At 49.3% G+C, this 21,566-nt stretch overlaps 1 protein-coding gene across 3 annotated transcripts; it reads left to right on the forward strand.

Annotated features, from left to right (window-relative positions):
- The first annotated feature begins 2,444 nt into the window (after positions 1-2,444).
- On the forward strand, positions 2,445-19,893 carry DAPK3 (death associated protein kinase 3). 3 transcript variants are annotated; one of them, XM_081093034.1, is made up of 10 exons: positions 2,451-2,557; positions 3,473-3,629; positions 11,782-12,142; positions 12,448-12,577; positions 13,212-13,260; positions 16,843-16,869; positions 17,460-17,612; positions 18,187-18,232; positions 18,690-19,012; positions 19,167-19,893. In XM_081093034.1, the coding sequence occupies exons 2-10, from the start codon at positions 3,568-3,570 to the stop codon at positions 19,342-19,344; spliced, it is 1,329 nt and encodes a 442-aa protein (XP_080949160.1). In that variant the 5' UTR covers positions 2,451-2,557; positions 3,473-3,567; the 3' UTR covers positions 19,345-19,893. The 3 variants fall into 3 exon arrangements, with proteins under 3 accessions (XP_080949159.1, XP_080949160.1, XP_080949158.1); XM_081093033.1 differs by having other exon boundaries at positions 2,445-2,526; positions 18,690-19,893; XM_081093032.1 differs by having other exon boundaries at positions 18,690-19,893.
- The last annotated feature ends 1,673 nt before the right edge of the window (positions 19,894-21,566 follow it).

Consider the following 21,566-nt stretch of genomic DNA (forward strand, 5'->3'; position numbering starts at 1 on the left):
CAACTGTGTCAAGCAGCAAGGGTGGACCGGCTTCTGGCACAATACATTGTTTTGGTTGAATATTAAGGAGATAACCTAGCTTCAGTCATCCCATACTTGAAAAAGAGGAGCATCTTAATACTTGTTTTCAGATAATTGTGGCTATTCTTTGATGCAACACCAAAACTCAACAAGTAGTTTCTTAAAGATTAATTACAATGTGATATCTGAAATCCTATTAGTGAGCTTTTTATACTGTTACATTAAAATTCATTGGTCTGTCTTGCACTTTTCCCCATGCATGATTTTGTAACATCAAGTGTTGACTATTTGGAAACACGTGGTCAACCAAGTTTGGAGCTTTGAGATGACACATTTCACTAAATACTTGAAAAATCACATTTATTAATTTCATTAGGAAAGTGTTAAAGTGAAACTTAAGCAGATTTTGAAAATTTTAATTTTTTTGCTTGAAACCTCAAATTTTGTCATGACAACTAATACTGTCAATTGCTATCCTTGAAGTGACAGGCTTGATTTCATATTTTGAGAAAATGCCTGCCAAACACACAGTCTGAATTATTGTCAGTTTTCTTCAAGTAAAAATGATGTTCCAACTCCTCACTTATTAAGTGTGGGTTATGCATCAGTAGCTTCCCAAAGAATACAGTTTAGAAGCAGAGAAAAACATGTAATTTTAAGAGAAACCTGACATCTAGTGCCAGGTGACCAAGTTCAACATCAACAGCAATAAGTCCTGTTGATAGTATGGACTCTGAATATGATGTGATGAGAATGGCACTTTACATCTGGTCTTAAAACCGATCACTTGCCCTAACCGGTTTGGCTCGGTGGATAGAGCGTCGGCCTGCGGACTGAAGGGTCCTGGGTTCGATTCCGGCCAAGGGCATGTACCTGAGTTGCAGTCTCATCCCCAGTAGGAGGTGTGCAAGAGGCGGCTGATCGATGCTTCTCTCTCATCGATGTTTCTGACTCTCTATCCCTCTCCCTTTCTCTCTGTAAAAAATCAATAAAATATATTTAAAAAAACAAAAAACGATCACTCCACTCTACTGAGAAAAACATCAGACATTCCAATTGAAGAAAAGGCTACAAAATACCTGACCAATCCTCAAAACTCAGACTCATCAATAACATGGAAGTGAGTCCTAGCCGGTCTGGCTCAATGGTTAGAATGTCTGCCCACCCACCAAAGGGTCTCAGGTTCGATTCCCAGTCAAGAGCATGTACCTGGGTTGCAGGTTCCATCCTGGCCCCAGTCGTTCAAGAGGTAACCAATCAATATGTCTCACATTGATGTCTCTCCCCCTCCCCACCTCCTTCCCTTCCACTCTCTTAAAAAAAAAAAATCAATGGAAAGATTATCCTTGGGTGAGGATTAACAAAAGAACAAAATCAGGGAAGTGAGAAAACTGTCATAGCCAAGAGCCTAAGGAGATGAGGCAATTAAATCATGTGGGATCATGGGACAGAAAAAGGACGGAAAACCAGGAATCTGAATTAAGTGTGGACTTTGCTTAATAAAAATGTATCAAGATTGGTTCATTAGTTGTGAGAAGAGTATTCTATGCATGGAAGATGTAAATAGGGGGAAACTGGGTATGGGAGAAGGTGCTGCTTTCACTGTGCTTAAGTGTGCATAGGAGGTAGACAAGAATGGAGGAAGGCGCTCTCCGGGCAGCAGCAGCAGCTCATGTCAAGATCCAGGGTAGGAATGAAATGTTTGAGGTCAGAAGGAAGGCAGATGGGGTTGGAGTGAACAAAGGGAGAATGGCAAGATGTTAGGGCAGCCGGGAAAGGCCACAAGATATAGGATCTTGTGTTTGATGGCATCTGAGGTGGATCAGCATTGCTTTGGGGTTCAGGTCTATCTGGGAATGAATTTCAGCCATGCCATTTACCGCCTTTTGGTTGGGTTACCTAACTTCTCTGGGTGTCAGTTTCCCTGACTGTAGAAAGGGAGAAATTTTACCTCGGTTTGCTGATTGGGACATACTAAGGCTCAGTAAATGCTAGTATCTTGAGACAAACAGGGGTCACAGAAGAATCCTCAAGCATTTGGAATGTGGGTAACATTTTACTGCCACTCACGGACTAGAGCAGCCCCGGAGTCCACCCCAGGAGCTGCCATTGCCGGAACTAGGCCTTGGATTCGCGTATCTTGTGCCCCAAGAAAGGCCGGAAGAGGGATGCAGGACTTCAGCAACCCGCCTCCCAGCTTCAGAACCCCCGTCAGAGGAGAGCATAAATTTGACCGGCGTTCATTACGGCCAATCAGCTGCATGAAGGCAAGACTGTAGGCCAATGGCGGGGTGGCATCCGGGTGTGGATAGCCGGACGCCAGAGGGCCTCGGCCGGGAAGGCAGCAGAGGGCGGGGCGTCACGAGTGGCGGGCGCGCTGACCAATGGGCGGTGGATTCCTCTCCCCAGGGCCGGGCACTGGCAGACGCGGTGACGTCAGCGCGGGTCAGCGAGTTACAAGGATCAGCGCGGCGAAGGGACCGGCGGGGCGCGGAGCTGTGGGAGGTGAAGAGCGGATTCTGTTCGCGGTCTGCGGGTATGGAGAACACTGGGGGTGGGGGGGCGGGGGGTCTGGGGACGGTGTTTGGAGAGCGGAACAGGGTCTGGGCCCGGGCCTGCGAGGGGCGTGGCGGCCTCGGGGTAGCTTGAGCAGAGACATTATGGGTTGGGACCCCTGGAGCTATCTATGAAGGGGCTATCAGCGTCTGCCTTGGAGCTTATGCGTTGGTTGGGGGCGAAGGACAATGGAGAAGACAGATTGACCCTTTGCGGGTCCCGTTTGGGGTGAAGGAGATGGGGGTGGAGGCCTTTAATACCAGGAGGAGTGCCTTTGAGGAGAGGGAGGAGGTTAGTCTTGCTAGGACGGTGAAAGTCAGGGGCAGGCAAGAATGGGTCGGAGGCTTGCAAGAGCTCGGAAGCCATTGCCCATTTCCTGGGGAATTCAAGACTTGGGGAGCACACCGCCGAGGAGGGTCTAAGAGACTAGCTGAGGTGTGGGGGGAATGGGTAAGGACGAAGAGGAGTTGGGGTTGCTGATGGGCAGGAAGGATGGGAGCCTGCTGAGGCTAGAAGACCTAGGAAGTTGGGCAGGGAGTCAGGGAGGGCAGGGTTTGGGGCTGTGGCGTATGTGGGGGAGCTTTTAGGAATGTGTGGGGCTCTGGGAGAAGCCTAGGAGTGTGAGGCAGAGAAAGGCTAGGGCAGTGCTAAGGAGGTATATATATGGCTGGTGGGAGTGATGGGAGCAAGGTGGCACGGGGGGCTGACGGACTCGGCGACCTTTTGGGTTGTTTGGTGTCAAAATGAGATGACACATGCAAGTGCCCTTCCCAGAAACCCTGAAACTTCAGCGTGGAGTGAGGTGAAACCTATGGCTGGTGAGCAGGTTGCGCTGTTTGCCAGGAATAATGGCTAGCATCTCACTCTTTCTTCCCTATTGCCCCGTCTCCTCCAGGGTCACTGGTAGGAGACTTCCCGAGGTCCTGTCCGCAGGCTGCAGTGACCGGGCTTTCACTGGAGCGGAAGCTGCTGGAAGGCAGACCGGCGACCATGTCCACATTCAGGCAGGAAGATGTGGAAGACCATTATGAGATGGGGGAGGAGCTGGGCAGGTGAGCAGGCCCCTCTGACAAGGCTCCCGGGTAGGAGAAAGGCACTTCGGGGTTTTCTGGACAGTGTGTCCCCTTATGTCCTGTATCCTACTCTCCAAGAAGCGAGCCAAGTTCATGTGCCGGTGGAATGCGTTTGGGCTCTGGAATCAGACATCCTGGCTGCGAGTCCTTGCTCCGACATCCTTTGTGCGTTTCCTTTGGGAAGAAACATAATTGAGTACCTGTGGCACCTAACACAATGCCTGGCATATGTAGGCATTAGCAGGTTTAGTTGGTAGAGGTCTGTCCCTCTCTTTAATCCTCTCTTATGGGGAGCGCTTGAGTCTCCCAGCTCTTGGCATTTCCAGGGAAGGCCTCCTGCCTGGGCCCAGTCTCCTGCCAATTGTATAGCATTCTTATGGGAGAGAGGAGGTTTCCCTTGCCAGCCTGGCAGCTGATTTCCTGCCTGGCTGGGCCTTGGAGCGTCCCTTGGGAACTTGTTCCCCCACTTGCCCCAGACCAGCCAGGCACCACCCCCCAACCCCCCATGCCCAGCCTGAAACCTTATTTGGTGAGTTTGCTGCTGGCCAAGGCCCCATGATGTCACCAGAAGGGAATGTAAATAACTGAGCGAGCCCTGCATCAGGCCTTTGCAGGCTCCTTTGGGATTCTGAAGTCTCTCCTTTAGGAATTTCCTCTGTTTTGAGTGGTAGCCAATGAAATCTCTCCCTCCCCTGCCTCCCAATCTCAAACTTTGTTGTTGAAAATGTATGAGGAGCCCTAACTGGTTTGGCTCAGTGCATAGAGCGTCGGCCTTTGGACTGAAGGGTCCCGGGGTCGATTCCGGTCAAGGGCATGTACCTTGGTTGCAGGCACATCCCCAGTAGGGGGTGTGCAGGAGGCAGCTGATCGATGTTTCTCTCCCATCGATGTTTCTAATCCTCTATCCCTCTCCCTTCCTCTCTGTAAAAAATCAATAAAATATATTTTTAAAAAAAGAAAATGTATGAGGATCTCCTGCTGAGGGTAGTTTGGCAAAAATCAGCAAGATGTCATATGTATATTCCCTTTAACTCACTGATTCTGCTGAATTAATTCAGTGGGAATATATACATACATGGCCCAATGACCTAGAAACAGGAATAATTGCTATAAAGATTTTTATTTTTATTTTATTTTTAAAATATATTTCTTTGTTGATTTCAGAGAGAAAGGGAGAAGGAGAGAGAGATAGAAACATCAATGATGAGAGAGAGTCATTGATCGGCTGCCTCCTGCACACCCCACACTGGGGATCGAGCCTGAAACCCAGGCATGTGCCCTTGGCTGGAATCGAACCTGGGACCCTTCAGTCCACAGGCTGATGCTCTATCCAATGAACCAAGCCGGCTAGGGCAACTATAAAGATTTTATATGAGCAAAAGATGGGAAGCCTCTTCAGTGGCCATCACAGCACCTTGCATCGGTGGGTGGAATATTGTGCAGCCATTAAAAGAGCCAGGCAGCCCTGGTTAGTGTGGCTCAGTTGGTTGGAGCATCATCCTGTACACCAAAAGGTCTCGCAATCAGTTCCTAGTCAGGGCACATACCTAGGTTTCAGGTTCATTCCTTGGCCTCGGTTGGGGTGTGTGTAGGAGGCAAATGATTGATTTTTCTTTCTAACATTGATGTCTCTCCCTGCCCCCATTCCCCTCTCTCTAAAAGTCAATGAAAAACCAACAAAAGAGCTAGGCAACTTATATAATGTGAGCCACCTAGGAAATTTATTGCAATTTAATCAAAAATTTTAAAGCTGTGTCAGTTTTAATAATTTTATGCCCTAGCCTGTTTGGTTCAGTGGGTAGAGTGTTGGCTTGCAGACTGAAGGGTCCCAGTACGATTCCAGCCAAGGGCACATGCCCGGGTTGTGGGATCGATCCCCAGTAGGGAGCGTGCAGGAGGCAGCCAATCAATGATTCTCTGTCATCATTGATGTTTCTATCTCTCTCCCTTTCCCTTCCTCTCTGAAATCAATAAAGAAATATATTTAAAAAATTTTAAAAATAATTATAACAACATACTTTATTTAACCTGGTTGAATGTAATTAGCATTTTGCTTGTAATTGCTATAAAATTATTAGTGAAAAATTTTATCACTTTAAAAAAATAAATATTTTTATTGATTTCAGAGGGGAAGGGAGAGGGAGGGAGATAGAAACATCAGTGATGAGAGAGAGTCATTGATCAGCTGCCTCCTGCATACCCCTAACTGGGGATCGAGCTGGCAACCCAGGCATGTGCCCTGACTGGGAATTGAACCGTGACCTCCTGATTCATAGGATGATACTCAAGCACTGAGCAACACCAGCTGGGCTCACTTTTTTTTTTTTTTATATGAAGCCTTTGAAATCTATTGTGTACTGTATGATCACAGCACATTTCAATTTGGATGGGCCTGATAGCTGCTGTGGCCAGTGGCTGCTACCTTGGACAGCATCACTCCATGTAATGGTCCAGAACATTATCAGAGATAAATGAAGTGAAGGATTAATGACACATATCACTGCATACCATGTTGCAACTTGTATAAATTGTAGATGTCCTTTGGACATCTGAGTTCTATCTTTTTTTTAAAAAAATTGATTTCAGAGAGGAAGGGAGAGGGAGAGAGATAGAAACATCAATGATGAGAGAGAATCATTGACTGGCCAAATCGCTATCCACTGAGCCAAACCAGCTAGGGCAGAGTTCTATCTTTATGTTATTTCCATTCATCTACTAAAGGACCGAAGAATCAGGCGCCATTATTCCTATTTTATTTTTTTAAAATATTTTTTAATTGATTTCAGAGAGGAAGGGGGAGGGAGAAAGATAGAAACATCAATAATGAGAGAGACTCATTGATTGGCTGCCTCCTGCACTCCCCCTATGGGGGATTGAGCCTGCAACCTGGGCATGTGCCCTTGACTGGAATTGAACCTGGGACCCTTCAGTCTGCAGGCCGATGCTCTATCCACCGAGTGAAACCAGCGAGGGCCATTATTCCTATTTTATTAAACTGGGACTGAGAGAAGGGAAGCAGCTTGCCCAAGGCCACACAGACTGTAAATGGCCAAGTAGGATTCAGATCTTGCGACCAAGCCTCGCTGGCTCCAAAGCCGCCAGGTGTGCTGGAACCAGAGATGGGCATCTGGCTTCCACCTACTCATTAGCCAGCTCCACCCCCATGTCCTGGTAATGGACCCATTAGATGCCGAAATGAAGATAAAACTAGTGGCCTGGTGCACAAATGCGTGCACATTGAAAGGAACCCTGTGGGTTGGGAAATGAGTGTGTCCTTATGCCCCAAACACCATCCTCCTTCACATGTTCACTTTCTGCCTCTGAAGTTGGCCACCGTGATACGCTGTCTGTTTCAGAGGTGGAAATTATACTGGAATTCAGGTTGGAGTAGATGTAGGTCTTTCCCTAGTCTAGTTATTTACTGTCTTTGGGGAATTAGCTGCAGGAATCACTGTGGTGAGAGGGATTACAAGTAAAGCAATCCCACATTTTCCTGTCCCAGGAGTCATGGGGCTGAATTAACTGGGAACTTGTTTCGTGTGTGTGTGTGTTCGTTCTTTCTTTCTAATTCAAGTTCACATCGACCATCTCAGGAAGTAAATTAATTTGTGTGTTGATGAGTCTGTGGACTTCTACCCTGGCTTTCATGTCATGGAGTGGTGTGTGCATTTGTATTAGCTCAGACATCCATTGCAAAGTGCCACAGACTGGGTGACTGAAACAACAGATTCATTATCTCCCAGTTCTGGAGGCTAGAAGTCCGAGATCAAGATGTCATCAGGGTTGGTTCCCTCTGAGGTCTGTCCTCTTGTCTTTTCTTTTTTTTGTTTTGTTAATTCTCACCCAAGGGTATGTTTTTATTGATTTCTAGAGAGAGAGGGAGGGAGAGAGAATGAGAAACCTCGCTGTGAGAGAGAAAGATCCTTTGGTTGCCTTTCATACATCCTCCGACTGGGGATCGAACTCACAATCTTGTGTATGGGACGACACTTCAACTAACTTAGCCATCTGGCCAGGGCTGTCCTCTTGTCTTGTAGATGGCTGTCTTCTCCCTATGTGTGTCTGTTTCCTAATCTCTTCTTTTTTCCCCCTAATCTCTTCTTATAAAAAGACCAGTCATATTGGATTAGAACTTATCCCAGTGACTTCATTTTCATTTAATTACCTCTTTAAAAGGCCCCATCTCCAAAGAGTCACATCCAAGGTGCTGAATATTGGAGCTTCACATGGATTTTGGGGGGACACAAGTCAGCCCATAGCATCTTCTTTATCTATTTCCATGAGCTCTGTCTTAGTTGTCTTTATTTGTTAGTTCATTTTGGGATAAAGTTAAAGGAAAAGTATCTTTGTATTTGAAAACTAGTGGCCTGGTGCACAAATTCGTGCACATTGAAAGGAATTTAATTAGAAGAAGTATTTTAATATCACTCTTTGCCCTTTCTCTATAATAGAAGTGTCAACCAAATTCATGATTGACAATGACAGATCAAAACACACGCGTGCGATTGGCGCCAGCAAGAGCTTTATCTACACTAATAAAAGTGAAACATGGTAATTGGCGTACGACCGCTACCCTTTTCATTGGCTAATCAGTGAGATATGCAAATTAACTGTCAGCCAAGATGGCGGCAGGCAGCCAGGCAGCTTGAAACTAACATGAGGCTTGCTTGCCTCAGTGACGGAGGATCCTTGGAGGAAACTAATGTTCCGTTCCCGCCTGCGGCTGCAGACCTCTGAGCAGGCAGTTTAAGAAACATTGTAACAAATACCGCTGGACTTCAGCCAGCAGATTCGCAACAATGTAAGCAAAGGCCAGAAACCTACTTTCAGCCACGGAGGCCTAAGAGCTGGAGCCAAGCCTCAAGGTAAAGCTGGCCCAGAATAAAAAGAGAAAGTGGTGTGGCTCAGCCTGGGTTGCCAGCTTAAATCCCCAGTGGGGGGCTTGCAGGAGGTGGCTGATCGATGGTTCTTTCTCAGCATTGATGTTTCTCTCCCTCTCCCTTCCTCTTTGAAATCAATTTAAAAAAAATATATATATATATATTTTTTTTTAAAGGAGCTGAAATGGATCTGCAGGATTGGTTTCTCTGGAGGCTCCGGGGAGAATTGTTTCTGGCCTTTTGTAGAGGCATCGCATCCTGGGCTGGAGGCCTCGCCCTCCATCTTCACAGCCAGCAGTGTAGCTTCTTCCATTCCTCTGACCCTCTTGTCGCCCTCTTATGTGGACCCTGTGATGACACTGGGCACCCCCTGGTAATCCAGGATTATTTCATCTCAGGGTTCTTAACTTAATTCCACCTGCAAAGTTTTTTTTGCAATGTGAGGACACATTCATAGGTTCCCTGGATCAGACATCTTTGGAGGGGTTGTTATTCGGCTTACCATGATTGGAAATAATTTTGTCCATCTTGAACTTGCCCCACCTTTTTATTTTTTATTTTATTTATTTATTTTTATTTTTAAAATATATTTTTATTGATTTCAGAGAGGAAGGAAGAGGGAGAGAGAGAGAGAAACATCCATGATGAGAGAGAATCATGGATTGACTGCCTCCTGCAAGTCCCCCACTGGGGATCGAGCCCACAACCCGGGCATGTGCCCTTGACCAGAATCGAACCCGGGACCTTTCAGTTCGCAGGCCGACGCTCTATCCACTGAGTCAAACCTGCTAGGACCGTGGTCGGCAAACCATGGCTGGCAAGCCACATGCGGCTCTTTGGCCCCTTGAGTGTGGCTCTTCCACAAAATACCACGTGGGGGCACGCATGTACAGTGCGATTGAAACTTCGTGGCCCATGCGCAGAAGTCGGTATTTTGTGGAAGAGCCGGTATTTTGTTGCGGGCAAAAGATATTGAAGAAAAAAATAGTTTGGACATTTGATAGCTCTCTGGAGTGCAGTACATAGAATTTATCTCTCTTAAATAACAGCTATCTTGCCCTAGCCAATTTGGTTCAGTGGATAGAACATTGGTGTGGATTGAAGGGTCCCAGGTTCGATTCTGGTCAAGGGTATGTACCTTGGCTGCAGGCTCGATCCCCAGCCCTGGTCGGGGTGTGTGTGGAGGCAACCAGTCCATGTGTCTCTCACATCGATGTTCTCTCTCTCCCCCTTCCTTCCACTCTCTCTAAAAATCAGTGGGAAAATATACTCGTGTGAGGATTAATAAATAACAGCTATCTTCAGATATAATTAACATAGCATACAGTTACTCATTTAAAATGCATAATTTCATGATCTTTAGTGTATTCACAGTGTTCTGCAACCATCATCACTATTTTTAGAACATTTCCTCTCCCCATTAGCAGCCACCCCATCCCCTTTCCCCACACCCTGACAACCACTAACCCAGTTCTGTCTCTGAATCTGCCTGTTCACATTTCGCATACATAGAATCACACACTGTGCGGCCTTTTGTGTCTGGCTTTTCTCACTGAGCGGCATGATTTCAGGGTCCGTCCACATCGTAGCGAGTGTCAGTGCTTCACTCCTTTTCATGGTCACGTAATGTTCCCCTGTGTGGATGGACCACATCTGTTCATGTGTTGATGGACAGAAACATGTGTTGTTTCCATGTTTTGGCTGTTGGGAATCATGCTGCTATGAACATTTATGTGCAGGTTTTTGTGTGGACACACGTTTTCATTTCTCTTAGATACATACATACCTAGGCGTGAAATTGCTAGGTCAGATGGTAATTCTATGTTAACCATTTGAGGAACCACCAGACTTTTCCACAGCAGCTGCCCTATTTTGCATTCCTACCAGCTGTGTGTGAACGTTCTAATTTCTCAACATTCTCACTCTTCTCTTGTTTTGAAAGTTGTGTGCATTTTTGACCCTGGCCAGGTAGCTCAGTTGGTTAGTGTCATCCAATACTCCAAGGCTGCAGGTTGGATCCCCGGTCGGGGCACATACAAGAATCAATCAAAGAATGCATAAATGAGTAGAACAACAAATCAGTCTCTCTCTCCCTTCCCCTTTTTCTCTAAAATCAACAAAAAACAAGAAAATGTGTGCATTTCTTTCACTCTGCCTATTGAATAAGAAGCTCTCTTGAAGTCATTAGCTCTTTCTTTTTTCTTAGTTTTTTAAAATAATGAAATATCGCCAAAACCGGTTTGGCTCAGTGGATAGAGCGTCGGCTTGTGGACTGAAAGGTCCCAGGTTCGATTCCGGTCAAGGGCATGTACCTGGGTTGCGGGCACTTCCCCAGTAGGAGATGTGCAGGAGGCAGCTGATCGATGTTTCTCTCTCATCGACGTTTCTAACTCTCTCTCTCCCTTCCTCTCTGTAAAAAATCAATAAAATATATTTTTTAAAAAAAATGAAATATCCTATAAAAAGTCGAGTCAGTATGGAATTTAAAAAATATATATATTTTACTGGTTTTTTACAGAGAGAAAGGGGAAGGGATAGAGAGTTAGGAACATCGATGAGAGAGAAACATTGATCAGCTGCCTCCTACACACTCCCTACTGGGTATGTGCCCGCAACCAAGGTACATGCCCTTGACAAGAATCGAATCTGGGACCCTTCAGTCCGCAGGCCGACGCTCTATCCACTGAACCAAACCAGCCAGGGCTCAGTATGGAATTTTATCAGATAAATAAGAAACCCTTTTTGCTGCCCTTATTTCCTCAATCCCAGTCCTCAGAGATGGCTGTTGTTAACAGCTTGGTGTGTGTCTTTCAGACCTTATTTTCTGCATATACGTACATAAATATATCTGTATGTATGGATAATACATACCATTTTTAAACAAAAAGGTCTCATTCTGTGTGTCATTTTGCAGGTGGCTTTTTTTCACTGAGCTTAAAGAGTTGCCTTCATTCTTTTTCATGATGGTGTAAGATTGCACTGGATTTATTTCCATGATGGATTTCAGTTCCCTCTTGGTATACATTGAGCTGTTTTTATTTTTTTCCCTGTTGCAAAAATGCCAGGCAGCCATTGTGTCTTGTGCGCTTTGCACTCCCATAGCAGCATACCTCCTGGGTACATCTTGGACGCAGTGGGGACTTGCACTTACGTGGTGCCAGGAGCTCGGAGAGTGCTGCCCCAGGAGATGGTGGCGGGCCTAGGTCCCTCTCGGTGCTCTGATCACCTCCCTTCCCCCTCTGTCCCTGCAGCGGCCAGTTTGCCATTGTGCGGAAATGCCGGCAGAAGGGCACTGGGAAGGAGTATGCAGCCAAGTTCATCAAGAAACGCCGCCTGTCATCCAGCCGGCGGGGGGTCAGCCGGGAGGAGATCGAGCGGGAGGTGAACATTCTGCGGGAGATTCGGCACCCGAACATCATCACGCTGCATGACATCTTTGAGAACAAGACCGATGTGGTGCTCATCCTGGAGCTGGTTTCTGGTGGGGAGCTCTTTGATTTCTTGGCCGAGAAGGAGTCGCTGACAGAGGACGAGGCCACTCAATTCCTTAAGCAGATCCTGGATGGCGTCCACTACCTACACTCCAAGCGCATCGCTCACTTTGACCTCAAGGTAAGCCCCACTGGGAAGCTCTGGACCAGCCTGACTGCCCGGTGCAGGTGAGGATGGGGGCTCAAGAGAGGGTTCTGCTTTCATGGGCACAGAATGTACACCTCCTGGACCTGTGATGCTCTGGGAGTTGAGGAGAGGGACCTGCTCAGGCCTGGACCCTCAGGGTGGCATCAGCCTGCCCACACCCCACGGGCTGGGAGTTGGGGGGAGCCTAGGGAAATTCCAGGTGCTGTTCCCAGAGATGCCAGGCCAGCAGAAGCAGCAGATCCTCCTCCCACTGCCCTGCTCTCCCTTCCCCCGCCCAGCCCGAAAACATCATGCTCCTAGACAAGAACGTGCCCAACCCACGCATCAAGCTTATTGACTTTGGCATCGCTCACAAGATTGAAGCCGGGAACGAGTTCAAGAACATCTTTGGCACCCCAGAATTTGTTGGTAAGGCCCTGCCTGTGCATCAGGGGCTGGGGCTTGGGTAGGTGTATTCAAGGATCTCCAGCAGTGTAGGGTGAGTTGGGCCTGGTCCCTGGATGCCTGACTCACGGCTGTCAGGTGCCTGGCATTGGGCAAGGGGAAGCTCAAGATCTCAGGTTGGGCCCTGCCGGTGTTTAGAGCATTGACCCACGTACCAAAGGGTTGCAGGTTCGATTCCTGATCAAGGGCACATACCTGGGTTGTAGGTTCAATCCCCTGGCCCAGGTGGGGACACTTGAAGGAGGCAACCAATCGTGTCTCTCTCACATCCATGTTTCTCTCCCCCCCCCCTTTCTTTTTTTCCTTCCCCCTCCTCCCTCCCTCCTTCCTTTCACTCTCTCTAAAAATCAATGGAAAAATATATCCTCAGGTGAGGATTAACAATAACAAAAAGGCCTTGGGTTGGTGCTGTCACTGTCCCAGCCTTCCTGCCTCAGAGCTGGCCTTGCCTGTGCATTTGTGGGTGTTTTCCCGAGTGACCCCCCAGTTACCTTCAGGGGTGGGGGGGACTGTACCACTGCCCTTGGCTATGTGCCCGGTGTGGTCTTAGATGCAACCAGTTCCTGACCCTGTACCTTCTGTTTCCCTGTCCCTGCAGCTCCTGAGATTGTCAACTATGAACCCTTGGGTCTGGAGGCGGACATGTGGTGAGTCAGGGGTAGCTTTGGGGACCCAGAGCTGCCCAGCGCTGAGTCCAGCATACACACCTGGGACCGCTCCTTGTGGAATCTCCCTCTGCTCATCCCCAGGAGCTACAGGCTGGGGCATTGCCCATCCCATGGTCTTGGTGCTGTGGGGACCATTGCTTTAGAATAGGGTTCAGCAAAATGCAGCCCAACAGCCAGAACAGGCCTAGGAGCTGGGAGTGGTGGTCTCAGTTTTTTAAAAAGGGGCATTAAAAACAGCAGAGCCCTAGCTGGGTTGGCTCAGGGATAGAGTGTTGGCCTGCGGACCGAAGGGTCCTGGGTTCGATTCCGATCAGGGAACGTACCTCAGTTGCAGGCTCCTCCCTGGCCGAGCCCTGGTCAGGGCTTGTGCAGGAGTCAACCAATCGACGTGTTTCTCTCACATGGATATTTCTGTCTGCCTTTCCCTCTCTCCTCCACTCTCCCTAAAAATCAATGGGCAATGTCCTCGTCCTCGGGTGAGGATAAAAAAAAAGACAAATATGCGACAGACCATTAGTGGCCCATAAATATACACAGTGCCCTGAAATGCTCACTGTCTGACCCTCTATAAAAACAGTTTGGGAAAGGGTTGGAGAGGCATTACAGGAACAGCGGCGGCAACTGTGTTCGGAACCACAGTGAGTAAGTGGTGGGAAACAGTTACACGTGGGGACTGGCGGGGCCATTAAAACTTTCTTGGTTTCTGTGGCACGGGTAGCGTAACTTAAAACATGTAGGCTGCTTATGCTGCTTGGCGCTACTGCTGGGACCTCATCCCCTAAAGCCCTGCGTCTGCCTGACTTGGCGAGTCACACCAGTCCTCTTCATGAAAGAGTATGCTCATGACCCCTTTCTCTTAACTAGGAGAGTTTTCTTCTAAGGTGAGAAGGGACTAATTCTTGGGCTCCTGGCCTCTGTTAAGCACTGCACATGCGCTGTCTGAACCCACCGTGGGGAGCGGGTGCAGCAGGGCGGAGGAGGAGGATGAGGACCCGGACCTGGACCTTTGCACTGTGCAGCTCTGACTACACAGGCATAGCCAAGGGCAGATGCGTCCTGCTAACTGTAATTAGGTCCCTTAGTTTGTATTTTTCTTGTCTTATCCAGTGATGGACATGATGTGTTAAGTTTCACTAGTGAAAGGCAATGTCCAATATTTTGGTTGTATTATCCTGTGGTGGATATTATTGTCATCTGAACATCATGGGCAATTGACAAATTTTGATTGTTGGTAGTTATTTCATAAAAGTGCAAAATAACTTGGAATTTCTGATTGGAGTGCAGCAAGGCAAAAGCAATAAAAACAGACCAGAACACTAGCTAAGGACTCATTTGTGTGACTGCTTTGTGAAGCATCCTGGGGCTATAGCGAAAGTAACAGTAAGTCAGTTCTTTTACGATGTTCTTGAGACTATATTTAATTTTTTTTAAAACTAATAGGCTTTATTTTTTAGAACAGGTTTAAAAAATATATATTTTATTGATTTTTTTACAGAGAGGAAGGGAGAGGGATAGAGAGCTAGAAACATCGATCAGCTGCCTCCTGCATGCCCCCCACTGGGGATGTGCCTACAACCAAGGTACATGCCCTTGACTGGAATCGAACCTGGGACCCTTCAGTCCGCAGGCCGACACTCTATCCACTGAGCCAAACCGGTTAGGGCTAGAACAGTTTTTAACAAATATATATTTTTATTGATTTCAGAGAGGAAGAGAGAGGTAGAGAGAAATAGAAACATCAATGATGAGAGAGAAGCATTGATTGGCTGCCTCCTGCACGACCGCAATGGGGATTGAGACTGCAACCTGGACATATGCCCTGACCAGAGTCAAACTGTGACCTCCTGGTTCACAGGTTGATGCTCAACCACTGAGCACACCGGCTGGGCTAGAACAGATTTTGATTTACAGAAAAATTAAGCAGATAGTACAGAATTCCCAAATAATCACCCCAAATCCCCATCACACACACAGTTTCTCCTGTTATTAACATGCATTAGTATGATTTGTTGCACAATTAATGGATACGTTATTAATGGACACAATATTGACACATTATTATTATTAATTAAAGTCTTTGTTTATTCATATTTCCTAATTTTTAACCCAGTGTTCTTTCTTTTAGTCCAGTGTCCCAGGCTCCCACTTAGGGTACCATATGACATTTAGTTGTCATGTGTCTTTAGTCTTCTCTTGGCTGTGACAATTTCTCAGGCTTTCCTTGTTTTCAGTGACTGTTACAGGCTGAATTGTATGCCTCCAAAATTCATATGTTGAAATTCAAACTTCAGTATCTCCTCTTTAGAGATAGTGTCTATAAAGAAATAAAGTGAGGTCATTAGGGTAGGCCCTAACCATTACGCCTGGTGTCCTTATAAGAAAAGAAGATTAGGACACAGAAGGAAGAGCATGTAAAGATGTGATAGAATAATAAGAAGCTAGGAAAATTCCAGGACAGGCAGAATAGGGAAACCAAGACAGATAAATAGCAGTTTGCAACCACCTAGTAAATCCTATCTTCCTTAAAACAAGGACATTTGCCCTAACCGGTCTGGCTCAGTGGATAAAGCGTCGGCCTGCGGACTGAAGGGTCCCAGGTTCGATTCTGGTCAAGGGCATGTACCTTGGTTGCGGGCACATCCCCAGTGGGGGGTGTGCAGGAGGCAGCTGATCCATGTTTCTCTCTCATCGATGTTTCTAGCTCTCTATCCCTCTCCCTTCCTCTCTGTAAAAAAATCAATAAAATATGTTTAAAAAAACAAGGACATTTAAGAGTAAATGGTTTGCACTTCTCCTCCCCAGCCAGAGGGTAAATAGCTTAAGTCATCCTATTTAGGGAGACAGATAACAGAAATCCAATTAGTGCCATTTGCCAACCACAACCAAAGGGTAGACAAATGAAGGGAATAAATCTCATTTTGGTACATCAGCATAAAGCTGATGAATAGTCTATTGATTCTCCCCTAACACCTCCCCTAAATGCCCAGCCTTTAAAATCCCCTGAAAATGAAGGTCCCAGCGCGTTCTCCCTCCGGGAGCATACCTGTGCCGTTCCCTTCTCCTCCTTTCCCCACAGGCACGTATCCCCTAATCTCTAAGGGACTCCGTGAAATTTACAACTGGGGGGAAATGGTCCTTGTTTCACTGTCCTCAGTGTGTTTCTGCTGTGGTCAATACATTGTTGCTTGCTTTTCTATAAAAAAACAACAACACAAAAAACAGTTTGCTGATCCTGCTGGCCCTACTCTGGGTCCCAGATCTGCAGGGACTGTGGGCCATGGCGCTGTTTGCCCTGCCCTCACTGTGGCCCCTTTGAGCCTTGACAGGAGGGTGTGGCCAAAGGTGTTTAAGTAGCCAATACTGAGACCCCAGGGCAGGAGAAGGGGAGCAGGGCTGACAGACCTGTGGGCTGACAGACCTGCTGCCCAGCTGGCCCAGAAACCTTGGGCTTATAGCATCCCCATGTGGGCTCTGGGCCCCTGCCCTGTAGAAACTCTGGGAGTCAGGGTGCTGCACCCCGCAGCTAAGCTGACCTTCCTCTTCTCGTGTGTTCTCTTCTAGGAGCATTGGTGTCATCACCTATATCCTGTGAGTACCGCCTGACACTTCCTGCTGCCCCCCTATCATGTTTTAGGAAATTCCAAGGGTTATGGGAGCCATATATCCAAGGACCAGGCTGAAGACCAAATATATGTTTTGTACCATAAATTAGTATCTATTGCCCAGAGCCCCACAGGGGTGGTGGTGTGGCCCACACAGTGCAGAGTGTCAGGAAGGCAGGTGACACCTGTGTGTGTCATCACCAGTGATGCCGACCTTGACCGTGTGCTAGGTGGCATCAGCCAAGATTCTCTTGGAAAGTGACTGTTTTTTCCACTGGAATCACTAAATGTTCTGGGGCAGATTCTTTGAGATTGTGCATCTACATAGATACTTGGAGCTTCCACAAGGATTTCACTCACAGGTTTTAGCATCTATCTAGCCGGGCATTGACTGCTTACTGCCTTCTGGTTGGCAGCCGGGGCGGGGCCTGGTTGGAAGGTCCAGGGAATGCATGTGTGGGATGGTTAGGGCTCAAGGTCCGCCTTCCTCTGTTGGCCCCTTCGTGAGCACTTCTCCGGGCAGCAGCCTGGTGATGGAACAAACACAGGACACTGAGCCCCATGTTTGTCTTCCAGTTTGAGTGGCGCATCCCCATTCCTGGGGGAGACCAAGCAGGAGACCCTGACCAATATCTCAGCCGTGAACTATGACTTCGATGAGGAGTACTTTAGCAACACCAGCGAGCTGGCCAAGGACTTCATCCGCCGGCTGCTTGTCAAGGACCCCAAGTAAGCACAGGCCGGGCAGAGGGGTCGGGGAGCAGCCCCGTGGGAAGGCCAAACGAGTCTCCCTGGCATGGGGGGTGTGACCGAGAAGACCTCTCTCCAGGTCACCACGTCTTCGTAACTGGCTTCTGCTGTGGGCTGGAGATAGCTTAGGTTGGATGGCTTAGGTTGGCCCACACTGTGTCTTAAGAAGCTGTAATTCATTGCCAACTTTAAGAATGGGGTTTCACATGAAATTCCAGGTTGCTACTTTTTTGTTTTAGGAAAAAAATCTCCAAGTCCTGGCAGCACAGAGCCTCCATTCACAGGGAGGTGTTCTCTGTGGCCGTGGCCCTCCCTGTGTATTCTGCCCATTCTTGTTGCCTTCAGGGACTTGCAGCCAGGCTGGAGGGTGAACTTAGGGGTTGGGGGTCCTCAGGGACAGGTGTCTGAGCCAGCCCTGGACGGGCTGCAGAGAGCAGAACTGAGGCAGGGAGAGCCTGGAAAACCCTTCCCGGCTCACTGCTCCTTGGGGGGAGGACGGTGCAGATGGCACACATGTGACTAACCCGGGCTGGGGTGGGGGGTGCTTTTCCAGGAGGAGAATGACCATCTCCCAGAGCCTGGAACATTCCTGGATCAAGGTGAGGTGGGGGCTGCTCCCCCTGAGGGATGGGGGTCGTGACAAGCCCTCAGCATCCAGGGAGGGTCCCCAGAGTGGTCGTCTGGGCAGTGGGAGATGAGGTGCCCCCTGAAATGGTGGCAGAGCCATCTCACCGAGGCATCCGCTGGCATCCTTGGTCCCTCTGTGCACGCAGCAGGGCTCCCTCCCACAGAAACTTTCAGAAGGGGTCACCTCTAGGCCAAAGTTGGCAGCCTTCTGTAAAGGGCCTATCACTGTATGTTTTGCTCTGTGGTCCCTGGCATCAGTATTCAGCTCTGCCTTCGTATCAGGAAAGCACCATGACCATGTGCATGCAAATGAGCATGTCTGTGTGCCAACAAAACTTTATTTACAAAAGCAAGCAGAGGGCTGGATGTGGCCCTCGGTGGCCCGCCACCTGCCCCCTGTTCCAGGCTGTGTTCTCTCTCCCCCTGCAGGCGATCAGGCGGCGGAATGTGCGGAGGGAAGACAGTGGCCGGAAACCGGAGCGTCGGCGCCTGAAGACAGCCCGCCTCAAGGAGTACACTATCAAGTCCCATTCGAGCATGCCCCCCAACAACACCTACATCAACTTCGAGCGCTTCTCCAAGGTACTGGAGGAGGTGGCGGCGGCCGAGGAGGGCCTGCGCGGGCTGGAACACAGCCGGCGGCTCTTCCATGAGGACATCGAGGCCCTGACAGCCATCTATGAGGAGAAGGAGGCCTGGTACAGGGAGGAGAACGAGAGCATTGGCCAGGACCTGCGACGGCTGCGGCAGGAGCTGCACAAGACCGAGGCCCTCCAGCGGCAGGCCCAGGAGGAGGCCAAGGGTGCCCTGCTAGGGGCCAGCGGGCTCAAGCGCCGCTTCAGCCGCCTTGAGAACCGCTACGAGGCTCTGGCCAAGCAGGTGGCCTCCGAGATGCGGTTTGTGCAGGATCTTGTACGCGCCATGGAGCAGGAGAAGCAACAGGAGGGGGAATGTGGCCTCCGCTAGGGCCACATGGGGGGGGTGGGCCCAGGGGGTTCTGGTGGTGGGTGTCCCCTTCACAGCCCTGAGCCAGGCCCCTCTGTCTCCATTCTCTGGCTCTAGAGCGTTCCCGGGCTGGGGCTGAGATGGGAAGAGGCTGGACGGGGTGGGATGTGCTTCCTGGGGCCCAGAATTCACTGCTGAGAGGAGGGCTTGGGCGGCTCTGCCCCAGGAAGACGATGCTGATCTGGGAGCCTCTGCACAGCCTGCCTCCCCTGGCTTAGCCTCCCCTATCCCCCGCACACCTCTCTCTCTCATTCTCACAACAGCGGTGACTGGGGGTGGGGTGGTGGTGGCGCTTCTGGGGTAGTGTCATCTCTGGAACTCTGAACTCTGCAAGGGGTTGTTACCTCCAAGATGGACTGGCCATGTGGACACACATGCTTCATGCCTGGCCCAGTGGCAGGGAGGCAGCCTTCATGTCCCGGGTCAGGGGGCTGCAGGGCAGTCAGAGTACATGGAGCAGGGCCTGGTCACCATCTTCAGGCCCTCCCTGCCCATCCAAGCGCACCCAGCCTCAGGGCGGGTTTCTGAGGGCCCCTGCATGCCCCAGGGCTCGGAATCGGAGGGGCCTCTGCTGGATATGGGCCTCTCCTGCGAGCTGAAAGGAAATAAAGCCCGATTCTGACGTTTAGCCATTGTCTGTGCTTGGGCCGGCTTTGGGTCACCTGGTGCCTGGGTTGTGAGCTCGATCCCCCTCTCGAGATGGGAGGTGGCTCCTCCAGGGTCAGTGGTGGAGGAGGCCTCTGAACACTGTTCTCCCCAGTCCCTTGCTGGGGCCCTCTGGACCCTGAACTGGGCATCATGGCCAGAGCTGAGGAGATGACCCAGCCCGTGAGGAGGTGTCAGTCTGGCGGTAGCATGGGGAGTAGGAGGGCATTGTGGCTAAGCATGTTGCCTAGATGCAGGAAAGGAAACATCCGCAAAAGCTGAGTCTGTTTCTTCCTTGAAGCCGAGGAAGTTCCTGGGTGAGGCAGGTCTTTGGGGGTCAAGCAGCTGGGGACAGGAGTAAAGAGCCGTCACCTACCCTGCAGCCCTCCCCAATGTGGAGCCATCTCCTCTTTTCTCTCCCTCATAATGCCAGGTGCACGTTTCTCATGACACACAGTTCCTGAAGGGCCAGCGCCACCAGTGGGGCCCCTCCCCTGCCCAGTTCCTGGCCCTGCCCTACCAGCCCCTGCCTGGTTCCTTTCTCCAGTGCTGCCTTTTGAACTGTTAGGGCTCCAGGCCAGCATCCCTTGGTAGGGACCACATGGAGTAGTCACAAAAGGCTCATGGGCCCAGCGGCCCTTTCCCCAGAGAGCGCTAGGACTCCTTAGCCACCCCCCACTCAGACTCTGCTGTTCTGTGTGGGGAGAAGCCCATTTGATGGCCTCTCCCTCTGCTGGTTTCCAAGGGCATCTGGTTTGGGAACCCTCAGGAGCACTGCCCTGGACTAGGGCTGAAGCGGGGTTGCAGGGGGCAGTGCTGCCGTGTGCCACTAGGTGCTGCTCTTGAGCAGGATCTTGTACCTCCTAAGAAAGTTCTCTAAGGTCCAGGCTTGAACAAAATATGGGTCCCTAGCTGGTGGCCACTCTGAGCTCAGAGATCTCTGCTGCAGGTTGGGTTAAGTGAGGGACACCTGTGTAGACCCTTCACCCCCAGCCTGGCCAAGTGCAGGGAAGAACCAGCAGGTGGGGCTGGTATTCCTGCAGAGGCTGCTGACCAAGGCTTCTGCTACCAGGACACTGCCAGGGCTGAGGCAGGGTCTTAAGACCTGGCTGTGGGGTCCGGTGGAGGGGGTGGGACCCCCTCCATGAGCTCCATTGCATTGCATGTAACACCTCTGCAAACGTGTCTGCTGTGAGCCGAAAGGAAACAAAGCCCCAATTCTGACGTTCAGCTGTTGTCTGTGGGCAGCCAGCTTGGGTCACCTGGTGCCCGGGTTGTGGGCTCGATCCCCAGTAGGGGGCGTGCAGGAGGCAGCTGATCAATGATTCCCATCATTGATGTTTCTTTTTTTTTTTTTGGTTTTTAATTATAATTTTCAGACATTTGAAGGAAACCTCTCTTTATTTCTTTCCACATTAATTTCTAGGGCAGCTTAGAGTTTCTCTTAAAAGTTTTGGTCTTTTTTTTTTACACTAAGCAACCTACAGGGTTTTTTTTTTTTTTTTTTTTTTTTTTTAAATATATTTTATTGATCTTTTACAGAGAGAAAGGGAGAGAGATAGAGAGTTAGAAACATCGATGAGAGAGAATCATCGATCAGCTGCCTCCTGCACATCTCCTATTGGGGATATGCCCACAACCCAGGTACATGCCCTT

Source organism: Myotis nattereri (assembly GCF_964212035.1).
Source record: "Myotis nattereri genome assembly, chromosome: 5".
NCBI lineage: Eukaryota > Metazoa > Chordata > Mammalia > Chiroptera > Vespertilionidae > Myotis > Myotis nattereri.

Coding starts and splice junctions, on each gene's coding strand:
- DAPK3 (XM_081093033.1), top strand. CDS start 3,568: ATGTCCACATTCAGGCAGGAAGATGTGGAAGACCATTATGAGATGGGG. Junction 12,578..13,211: donor TGGCACCCCAGAATTTGTTG/GTAAGGCCCTGC, acceptor CTGTCCCTGCAG/CTCCTGAGATTGTCAACTAT. Junction 17,613..18,186: donor CTGCTTGTCAAGGACCCCAA/GTAAGCACAGGC, acceptor GTGCTTTTCCAG/GAGGAGAATGACCATCTCCC.